The sequence below is a fragment of the Henckelia pumila genome, chromosome 2 (genome assembly GCF_033568475.1).
Source record: "Henckelia pumila isolate YLH828 chromosome 2, ASM3356847v2, whole genome shotgun sequence".
Taxonomy (NCBI): Eukaryota; Viridiplantae; Streptophyta; class Magnoliopsida; order Lamiales; family Gesneriaceae; genus Henckelia; species Henckelia pumila.
In genome coordinates this window covers 26,758,417-26,770,232 of record NC_133121.1, presented here as the reverse complement: position 1 = coordinate 26,770,232, position 11,816 = coordinate 26,758,417, and the positions used below count along the sequence as shown (strand labels likewise).

General features: G+C 36.3%; 2 protein-coding genes and 1 non-coding gene across 3 annotated transcripts; 2 read left to right on the top strand and 1 right to left on the bottom strand.

The window, feature by feature from the left end:
- The first annotated feature begins 669 nt into the window (after positions 1 to 669).
- On the top strand, positions 670 to 1,125 carry LOC140877416 (uncharacterized). Its single transcript, XM_073280951.1, has one exon. The coding sequence runs from the start codon at positions 670 to 672 to the stop codon at positions 1,123 to 1,125; it is 456 nt and encodes a 151-aa protein (XP_073137052.1).
- Positions 1,126 to 7,765: 6,640 nt separating this feature from the next.
- Positions 7,766 to 7,872, bottom strand: LOC140885712 (small nucleolar RNA R71). Its single transcript, XR_012151130.1, has one exon. It is a non-coding gene; the product is annotated as a small nucleolar RNA R71 (small nucleolar RNA).
- A 1,028-nt stretch (positions 7,873 to 8,900) lies between these two features.
- LOC140877415 (uncharacterized) lies at positions 8,901 to 9,470 on the top strand. Its single transcript, XM_073280950.1, has 3 exons — positions 8,901 to 9,192; positions 9,237 to 9,400; positions 9,459 to 9,470. The coding sequence occupies exons 1-3, from the start codon at positions 8,901 to 8,903 to the stop codon at positions 9,468 to 9,470; spliced, it is 468 nt and encodes a 155-aa protein (XP_073137051.1).
- The last annotated feature ends 2,346 nt before the right edge of the window (positions 9,471 to 11,816 follow it).

Sequence of the window (11,816 nt, the reverse complement as noted above, 5' to 3'; positions counted from 1 at the left end):
GAAAAACTTGTGCCATCGGAAGTTCAAGGAATCAATCGCGGGGAAGCCGTCCAAAAACTTAGAAGAATTGCTGGAAAGGGATGAGAAATACATATGAGTTGAAGAATCTGTAGAGTCACACTAATTGAATAAAAGGAAGAGGGAAGAAGATAAATCAGATATTAGAAGGCGAGACTAGAAGCGAACAACACAGAGCTCCCGCCTCCAGAATATACCCCTCAATGCACGTCTGACCAATATACTAGTGGTGGCTGAAAAACAAGGATTGTTGCGATTCCCTCGTCCAATGCAAAATAACCCAAAGCGCCAATGTTCGGGCAAGTATTGTCATTTTCACAAAGATAAAGGTCGTACTATAAAAGATTGATTCAGTTTGCGAGCAGAGATTGAAAAAATCATAAAGCGCGTACATTTGGGGAATTTTGGGGACAAGTCCCACGGTGAAAAATGAGATGATAGGCACCGGGATGAATAACCAAAATGTGACCATCAAAAGTGCCATGATGAAATCGGGAAACAACATGAAAGAGAAGATGAAAATTTGCCCACTGGAGGAGTAATCACCGTAATAACTGGGGGCCTGCCTGTGGCGACTCGAACAATGCAAAAAAAGCCCTTCTACGGGAAGCAAATGGGAGCAACAATTTATTCAGCCCCAAATCCCTGCCAATGTATGAAATTGGAACCATCCAAGGCGGATTATCATTCAGCGACAATGATCTGGAAAACCCTCGGGATACCCATAATGATGCCTTAGTCATCTCAGCCACAATCTCTAATTTTTGGGTAAAGAAAATTCTAGTGGATTCCAGAATTTCGGCTGACATATTTTTTCATGATGCATTCGTCAAGATGGGTATTAGCAATGCACAGTTAACGCCAATCAACACTGCACTGGTCGGTTTTTCTGGAGAAGTAGTTGAAGCTTTGGGAGAAATAACGCTTCCTCTTTCCTTGGGTTCATACCCCAAACGATCTACTAAGATGGTGAAATTCCTCGTAGTAAAGTCTTCATCTGCATACAATGTTATCATGGGACGATCAAGTCTCTATATTTTCCAAGCCATTAGCTCGACCTATCATATGAAGCTAAATTTTCCGACCCCGGGGCATTTGAACTTATGATGCTGTAAGAGGTCAAGATGAAATAACATTATAAGTCCCGAGATCAAGTGGGTTTAGGACTTTCCCATGAGACAAAATCTTGTGATCCTGATCCCTTCTGAAGTGCTCCAATGTTAAAGCGATAGTATCCTGTTCATCAATCAAGTATAAAATAACGACTAAAAAACACAAAGAGATATGATAATCGACAAAAGTGAAATTCCAAATAAAGGAATAGTTTTTATTCCTTGTTACCACAAACGATTTCTTACATATGCAAAAAAAGAGCAAGCAAAATCAAACACTCCAGCTAATTATTACATATCAAAAACTTGCCCGAAAGTGACAAGAATTAGTAAAAACTAAATTATTCAACGGCCCCAAAGAGTAGTCTTTGCTCAGCTACGACATGCGGCCATCATCGTTATTGTTACCCAAACTAGAAATTCAAGCGCAAAGCTTCGATCATCTCCTCATCACCCAAACCTCCCAATATGTCTCCCGAGGGAAGGACCGAGCCATCCTCAACTTCTACAGCATTAGGCTCTAGAATATTAGGATGAATCATCATAATAATTTTCTCTAAAACTAGTTTAGTTATCCATTGTTCTTTGCAAAAATCCACCACAACTTCATCATGAATAACAATCGCCTGCTGAATCACTTCATCTCTAAAAGCTGAGGACTTTCGGTAGCCTGCAATCGCCTTTTCTCTGGTACTTCGCAAGAGATTCTTGCCTACTGACGAGTTGAGAAAATTCTCACCAGTCTCCAATTCATGGGAATATTTCCCCCTAAGTTGCTCCATCTACTTAAATAAGACATAATACCTTTTGGATTTTTCTTTAAGCTCTTTTTGCAACTTGAGAAAATCATCTCGAGCCTTAATGCCTTCCTCGCCAAGTCTTTTGCACTCACCCCTTAATGATGCCACTTCTTCATCCAATCTCTTCTCGAAATTTCGAGATCTCTCTTCTCGAAATTGAAATGTATGGGCAAGAGATAAAATGTGTAAAGACCCATAGGCAAAGAAGATTATTTACTACATAAGAAATGGAATAAGTAATAATATACCTGAAAGGAATTCGAAGCTAGAGACCGAGTTAACAATTCGGTAGGTTGAGACAATAAATGCAACCTGTCATGATCTCCAATTAGGTTAGCTCATGTTCTCCAACCAATCTCCGGATCCTTAAAATCCCAAACAATTATTTTTATGATTCATTCCTTCCACGAACAAGTGGCCACCTCGAGAGCGTCGAGATGGACTACTCATTCATCATCACGTTTTTTTTCTCTTTTTATTTCTTATATCATCGACCTTCATAATACGTGCATTGATGTCGGGTCCGACTACAACATCCTTCATTTTGCCACCAATATTTCTATCATGCACGTCAGATCTTTTGGGTGGTGGACCAAAACGATGAGCAGGATCGGAGGGCCCGGGATACTTCCTCCTCCGTGGAAACTCTTGGGAACCAGAGATAGCCCAATCCTTTGTTTAATATTTTCTCGGAATTTTTGACGCAGCTTTCTCGTTTTTCTCTATGCACGCCATAATCTCGGCCAAGTTTATTTTTTCACCTACAAAGAACAAAGTAGAATAATACATAAATAAATGGAATAAATTCTAAAATTACACCAATCAAGGTACATTCAATGGGAGATAAAACACTATATGCAAGAGAATGAAAAACAAATACAGGCAGGAAGCAAACTTTTTGGATCAATCATCTTCTTGTCATGCTATGAAATGATTGTTGATCTACAGTTTTACCATTCTCACTCTTGTAGAGTCTGAATGATGTGCTCATATGTGTAGATGATGCTTTTGAGTTTTCCATTCCAAACTTCTTGAGAATCCCCTTAATATATTTTCCTTGGTTGATAAAGAAACCATCTTTGCATTGCTTGATTTGAAATCCGAGGAAATAGTTAAGTTTCCCCATCATGCTCATCTCAAAGTGGGTTTGCATAATCTTAGAGAATTCTTGGCAAATAGTTTCATTAGTATAACCAAAAATGATATCATCCACATAAATTTGCACAATCAATAACTAATCGTTTTTAGACAAGATAAACAAAGTAATATCAACAAAACCTCTAGAAAAACCATTAGAGATAAGTAAAGAGGAAAGTTTTTCGTACCAAGCTCGAGGAGCTTGTTTCAATCCATACAAGGATTTATCAAGTTTGTAAACATGATCAGATAAATGGAGATCAATAAAGCCAGATGGTTGATTAACATAAACTTCTTCTTTAAAATCACCATTCAAGAATGCACTTTTAACATCCATTTGAAATAATCTAAAATATCTAGAGCAAGCAAAAGCAAGTAGCATGCGAATGAATTCTAGTCTAGCAACAGGCACATAGGTTTCATCATAATCAATATATTTTTCTTGACTATATTCTTTAGCTCCAAGTCTAGATTTATTTCTAGTGATAGTACTATGTTCATCAAGTTTATTTCTAAACACCCATTTAGTACCTATCACAGGTCTATCAACAGGTCTAGGAACAAGATTCCATACATTATTTCTCTTAAATTCATTCAACTCATCTTGCATGGCAATAATCCAGGAATATTCAAACAATGCATCATCAATGGATTTAGGTTCAACATGTAAAACAAACGCAAGATGGTTACATAAATTATTAAGAGATGAACGAGTAGATACTCCCTTTAATGAACATCCAATGATGAGATCCATATGATGGTTTTTGTGAAGTGTCCATTCTTTTGGAAGCGATGTGTCCTCACTCGTATCATTGTTATCTTTCAAGCTTAAGGAGACCATCTCTTCTTCGAGTAATTCTACATCATCATTGTTAGTTCAAGAAGATATATATATAGATTCATCAAATACAACATTCATAGATTCTTCTACAAGTAAGTGCATTTATTAAAAACTCTATAAGCTTTACTAGAAGTAGAATACCCAAGAAAAATACCTTTGTCAGATTTGACACCAAACTTACCAAGATTATCCTTAATATTTTTGAATGAAACACTTAGATCCGATTGCTCGAAAATATGAAATGTTAGGCTTTCTCCCCCTCCATAACTCGTATGGATTTTTCTAGAGAATTGAGCTTATTGATACACGGTTGATAATGTAACAAGCAGTACTCATTGCTTCAGCCCAAAAATATTTTGGTAGAGAATGCTCACAAAACATGGTCATCGCAATCTCTACAAGTGTCCTATTTTTCCTCTCAACTACACCATTTTGTTGAGGAGCACTAGGTCAAGAAAAATTATGACCAATGTCTTTGTATATACAAAAGTTTGTAAAATTTTCATTTTGAAATTCAGTTCCGTGGTCACTACGGATCTGTTAGATAAAAATATTTTCTCATTTTCAACTCTTTTGACAAAAGCTTTGAAATAGTCAAAGGCATCATTTTTGTGGGCTAGAAACAATGTCCAAGTGAAATGTGAGAAATCATCCACAATGACAAAAACATAAAACTTTCCTCTTAGACTAGCGTTCCTCGAGGGACCACATAGATCGAGGTGGAGAAGTTCAAGGGTCATAGAAATGGATACAAAATATTTGATTTTAAAATATTCTTTTGTGTGTTTGCCAAGCTGACATGCATCACAAACAGAATCTAATATTAAATTTAGCTTTGGCATACCAACAGGCAACAACTAGATCAAGTTTAAAAAGTTTTTCAATGGTACTAGGACCAACATGACCTAATCGTCTATGCCAAATAATGTTGTCATCAACATTTACTTATACAAGTCTTTTTACATTTGAAAAAGAAAAAACATTTAAAGAAAACTTTTATACATTTTCACTTCTATATCAATTGAAATTTATGGATTTGTCATGAGTGAGTGATACAGTGCAGTGTTGAGAAGTGAATTTGACTTCATAACCTCTATCGCTCAATTGACTTATACTTAGTAGGTTATGCTTATGTCATTTCACAAGAAGAACATCATCAATCATAGTAGAGCTAGATATACATATAGATCTGATTCCTTCAATAACTCCTTTGTTGTTTTCTCCAAATGTGACCGTCCCTTTTTCTTTTGGTTCGATTGATTGGAGCAGCTCATTGTCTACCGTCATGTGTCTGGAGCATTCACTATCAAGATACCATATGCTTGGTGGCATGCTTCTTTTCTGTCCCCGCATTATAAATTTTTGGTACCCTTTAGTTCTTTGGGTCCATCATTGTTAGAAGTATAACTATAGTCACTTTGTAACATAATCAACACTTTCTAAGAGTGCTCCCAGGAAAGGTAGATAGGGCTAAGGCCTCTTTAAAAACATATCTCCTTAGACAGAGCAACGTTCATCAGGGAGACCAGTCGCAAGTTAAGGTAGTTTAAACTGGTTTGTGAAGAACTCCCTTAGTTCATGTTTTCATAATGTCACCTCATGAGTATTGTGAAATCTTAGGTCTCCATTTCAAATAACTTCTTTCATTATACTGATGTCTTAGTGATCTACACTTAGACTAATATGACGAGTTTTACAACAATAAGTACAGATAGGGGGTGACCTCATTTTAGCCTTAGCTATAAGACTAGCAAAGTCAATTGACAAGTGCAACTTATGCACTTAATTTACATATGATTTGACTTGAATTTTTTTGATATATCCAGCAGATTTTATGAGTAGTTGATGTTGTTTTTGTGATATGCGAGGAATTGAGTTAAGGTACCGAGAAGAGGCGAAAGAAGGAATTACGGAGCAGCAAACTTTCAAAATTTATCTGAGATATTAGATAGATCCAAATCCTATCTTCACCGTTCATAATACAGTTTAAAATGTTTTAAAGCTGCTATCAAAATTTTATCTCGATCCAACGACTAGAACTAAAGTTTGGTGTTTTAAGAATTCCGCACAAGAAAGAACAATGCAGAGCGCACCCGCGCCCGCACATTGGCGCACCCGTGCCCTGGAGCTTTTAATTTCCGAAGAATTGTGATACCGATCAGCGCCCTTGTGCCCGAGGACAGCGCAGCTGCGCCCTGGAGGAAAACATTACAGCGCACCCGCGCCCTCCGTGTTCATATTATTGGAAACTTTTATTTCTCGGATTTTAAAAGGATTTCTTGGCTTATTTGAAAGGAAATCGAGGGTTTGCATCAGTTTTTAGAGACTAGATACGAATTGAAGTTTTGGGAGCGCACAAGAGCCAAAAAAATCGGTACGAAGGCGGAAGACGGTGGTATCCAACCATGGAAAAGCTTATTCTAAATTCGTTCTTGATTAACTTTGATACTCTATTTTTAGTTTGATGAACTGCTGGAAAAACATGTTTGGTTTATTGCTTAAATTTATCATGAACTAATTTTTTAGTCTAGATGGTAGACGGATCTTGACTCGAGACCATGTTTTTGATATTTTGATTGATATATTAAAATTTTTCATTTGATTTATTTGTATTTTCCTGAATTTATTGCGTTTAATTAACTGATCACTAGTTAAATTGTTATTTTTTTTTTGAAATCTAGAACTTGAGAGAGGCGATTTTAAATCGGACCATAGAAAAATACATCTTTGCTATTTATAGAGTTCGAGAAGCCTATAAGTCCATTGAAGCATTTGTAAGAATAATTGTGTTGTTTACCGAATTTGATATCTAAACTTTGATAGAAATATTGAGTTTGATATCAGATACGAATTTCTACTTGTCATTTGAGAAATGGAGTAGAAAATATTGATAATTCTTGGTTAGTAAACTAAAAGAATTTATAATATAGATTTCTTTAGGAATTAAACTGGTGGATATTCAAGTGAAATCGAACCTCTAGAATTTGTCTTTCCTTGAACTTTCGTCTTTCAAACTCACCGTTAATTAATTTTAATCATTGCAATTTTTATTTATTTAAACTCAAACCATCATCGTAGCTCTACATAGGATTAAAATTTTATTAGTTGCAAATATTTAATATAATATTATTTTATTCATTCTCTGTGGGATCGACTTGGACTTAATTCCTATATTATAACTTGACACCTTACGCTTGCGAAAAAAAAGACGCAACAAATTTTTGGCGTCATTGTGGGGGAATGAATTTTATTTGATTTATATTAAATTGTGCTAATTAGTCTTAATTTTGATTTAGAGCATTTATTTTATTTTATTGGTTCTAATTTAAATTTTTTCTTCTCTATTTATGCAGTTTATGCGAAAAAGCCAAAGTTACGACTCACTCCTGTTTGATCCGAAAATTGAGAAAAATGTGAAAGCCTTGAGAAAAGCTAGAAGAGAAGAGTTGAAACAAATATTTGAAGAGAGAGAAAGAGGTGAAAATACTGGTCTGGTGCCAATCAGAGATTATTTTAAACCGGTGGTCAACAATCATTATTTTGGAGCTGCTCAGCAAAATATCACTGCTAATAATTTTGAGTTGGAGCCAACATTGATTAATATGGTGCAGTAGAATCAGTTTAGGGGTGCAGCTAATGAAGATCAAAATTTGCATCTGCGAACTTTTTTGGAGATCGCTGACACTGTGAAAATTCATGGTGTTACAGAGGACACCATTAGACTATGACTATTCCCATTCTATCTTAGAGACAGTGCTCGTAGTTGGTTACAATCACTGCCTCTTGGGAGTATTACAACATGGGTTGACATGGCTTCTAAATTTCTTGCTAAGTATTTTCTACCTGCCAAGTCTTCTTAACTGAAAATTGAGATCACCACATTTAGACAGCAAGATTTTGAGAAATTATATGAAGCTTGGGAGCGCTACAAAGAATTACTACGAAAGTGCCCAAACCATAATTTTGCAGATTGAGAGTAGATAGAATTATTTTACAATGGTTTGAATGGGTCAACTCGTATTTCTATGAATGCTTCTGCTGGAGGATCAATATTTTCTAAATTTTCCTATGTATGCATATGAGATGCTTGAGAAGATGACGATTAATAACTATCAGTGGACGAGTGAGAGATCTGTGATAAGGAAACCTACTGGAATTCATGACGTTGATGCGTTCACGGCCTTGACTGGTCAAATAACTGCTATTTCTACACAGTTGGCTGTGATGAGCAAGGAAAATCAAGTTTCAACTGAGTTGGCATCATTGGCTACTGCAGTTTATCATACTGGTGGATTTGAGTATGTGGAGCAAGCTCAGTATGTGAACAACCGCAATTTTACTGGCTATTGAGGTAATCCTGTACAAAATCAATATCATCCTAGTTTGCGCAATCATGAGAATTTTTCATATGCAAATAATAATAATGTGTTGAATCCTCCACCAGGGTTCAATAATCAAAAGGGTGAGGGTAGACCATCTTTTGAGGATTTGGTTGGTAATTTTATATCTGAGTCAACAAAAAAAATTAAGAGGACTGAGAATAGACTTGATAATATGGAGACACGTAATTGACCAATGTGGGTGCTTCTATGAAAAATCTTGAAATACAAATTGGTCAACTTGCGAATGTCTTGACGAATCAGCATAGAGGAGCTTTTCCTAGCAACACCAAGGTAAACCCAATAGAGCATTGCAAGGTCATTTCTTTGAAAAGTTGAAAAAAAGTTGGAATTGTGAATCCAACAGTTGAAGAAACTAAAGTTGAAGCAAATCAACAAAGATAGATGACATTAATGAGCCCGTAATTTTGTGTGAGAAACCGCCTGTGCCAAAACCATTTTCACCGTATCCTCAGCGGTTCAAGGAAAAAAAAAAGCGTTGAATGAGCAACATTCTAAGTTTCTTGATATCTTCAAGAAAATTCATATAAACATTTCATTCGCTAATTCTTTGGAGAAAATTCCATACTATGCAAAATTCATGAAGGATGTGATGTCGAGTAAGAGAAAGCACGAGGAATTTGAGACGGTGAAGTTGACTGAGGATTGCAGTGCCATCTTGCAAAAGAAACTACCACAAAAATTAAAAGATCCAGGGAGTTTCACTATTCCTTGTATTATTGGTGGTGTGACTGTTAATAGAGCATTATGTGATTTAAGTGCAAGTATTAATTTAATATCTTTGTCTATTTTCATGGCCTTGGAGCTTGGCGAGGTGAAGCCAACCACGATCACTCTGCAGTTTGCGGATCGTTCTGTTATCCTCGTGGCATTGCTGAGGATATGTTGGTAAAAGTATATAAATTTATTTTTCCTACTGATTTTGTAGTGCTTGACATGGAGGAAGATCAAGATGTCCATCTAATTTTTGAGCGACCATTCTTGGCAACTGTAAGAACGTTGATTGATCTACAGGAGGGTGAATTAACTCTACGAGTTTGTGGTAAAGCGGTTACTTTTAATATTTATAAGATCATGAATTACCAAGATGAGGTACGTGCTTGTAATTGCGTTGATTTATATGATTCTTATGTGAAAAATTTTGGTGTAGGAATATAGTTGAAAAGCGGGGAGATCCGAAGGTGGCAAAGAAGGTGAAAAAGAAAGTCAAGTTCAAGATGATTTTTGAGTATGTTTTGAGGGTGAAAGAGAGAAACAAGATCTCCAATAAAGTGGTAGTGATGGGCTAAAATCAGCATACAGTCAGGCTGACGACTTTTAACCAAGCGCTTTTTGGGAGGCAACCTAAGTTTTATTTTATTTTTGTTTTGTTTTAGTACTTTTAAGTTATTAATTTTATTTATTTATTTAATTTTTTGGGAACATGTTTTGTTCACACGCTAACATTGAATTTTCCACTCTAGGTCCTAGAATTTGCGATAAATATTGACTATCAATTCACCTGCACCCGAAATGACGATGGGCTATGACTACTGACGGTCATGCCACAGGAATGTGCATTTCTCCGTTCTTATTATTGAATTATTGTACATTGAGGACTGATAAGTGTGTTTAGTATGCATTATTTTATGTTATTTTATATTTATTTTACATGAATTTATTTTATTTTTGTGAGTTTTATTAGTGTTTTATTTTATGTGTATGAATTATACTCTCCTGGTTGAATTTTGTAGGAAAATAAGCAATTTTTGGGAGTTTCTGTGCGGACAAGCCGCGCGCGCGCGAGCCTCTTGCTCGCGTGTGCGCAGTACAAGTTCAAGAGGCATTCGAGCCAAAGCGCGCGCGGGCGTGCTGCTGCCCCGCGCGCGCGCAGAAGAGTTTTCCAGAGAGATGTCGCGCGCACGCGAGGCGTTCTAGAGGCCACTGTTTTTTATAGCTACGCACGCGTGAGCTGTGCCATGCGCGTGCGCGCGTGTTCGTGAGGTGCAAAGTCCGAGAATTTTAATGTTACAAGGAGTCCAATTGGCGCGGACCTATAAATAGAAATTTTATGCCCTTATTACAGACTTTGTCATTTTGAGTACGCGCGAAGCACACGCCGGCTGCTGAAGAAATTTCTCCATATTTTCTTCTACTCTAGTATTTTTTATTTTATGTTTTTAGAATTGATTTATTTAATCATGTTTATTAGTTAGTAGTAGTTTTTATTCGATCAAGGCCACGTGATTGGGCCAGACAATTGATTTAGAAAACTCGTTTGTTTATTTGAGATTTTTAGACTTGATTTGAATTTATTGTTTATTGAATTTATATTTGCCTTGTGAATTTTCTGGCCAGTTATTTGATTGCATGTTAATTGATTCAAATTCGACAGAGGAGGTTTCGATTTTGATCACTTCGATAATCAACATAGTGTAAAACTGACTAGAAATAGAATTCGGTTTCATTATGCGGTTTAGGTGTTTACTGAATTTTCATAGTTATTCCTGCATTCAAATTTGATTAGAATTACGAAAGATTAGTTTATCAATATTTGAATAGGTTTGATTGTTCTAGAAATAGTCCTTCGAACAAATTAGGAAAATTCCCGTGAATTAAGATTAAGTCTGATATCTTTGATCGACTGCTTGTCACTTGAATTGTCTGGTACCTACGTGTGTCCTTGATCGAGTTTTTCCCAAATTTGATTTAAATCTAAAATTTCCATCTGTGTTTTATTTAATTTAATTTTAATTGCAACTTTTTATTATTAGTTTAAAATCTGAATCACCTTTATTCATTAGTCTAGATTAAGTAGAAATAAATATATTTTGGTATTCATATATATACAGTCCATGTGGGTTCGACATCTGGACTTTTGTTCACTATATTATAATTTGACCTGGTGCGCTTGCTAGTTGATTTTTAATCACACCGATTTAGCCGGTCAAGTTTTTGGCGCCGTTGCCAGGGACTGTTTGATATCAGAATTTTTATTTTGCTTGAGATTAGACCTTATTTATTTTCTTAATTTCTGACTATAATTTCTCGGTGATTTTCAGGTACCTTCTGTTGTGCATGCATAGTATTCGATCAAGGAAATTACTACCACTTGATTTGGAGATCGAACGCACGCTTAGCTGGATCTGAAAAGCCAAGAAATCTATCAATCTTGAACTAGAGTCAGAATCTGAATCTGAAGTAGAGATGGCAGACAACCGTACTGTTTGGGATATTATCCGTCCGCCAACTGAAGGCTATGGATCTAACATAGTTCACCCCACTGTTGAGGCGAACAATTTTGAGCTGAAACCCTCTACTATTCAGCTGATTCAATTGCAAGCTAGATTTGGGGGTACATCTGTGGAAGACCCCTACGCTCATCTGGAGCGTTTTCTGTCGATCTGCGACACATTCAAAGTGAATGGGGTAACATCTGATGCAGTGCGACTGCGATTATTCCCATTCTCTCTACAAGGAGAAGCTGCTGAGTGGCTAGATGATCTGCCAGCTGGTTCAATCACTACTT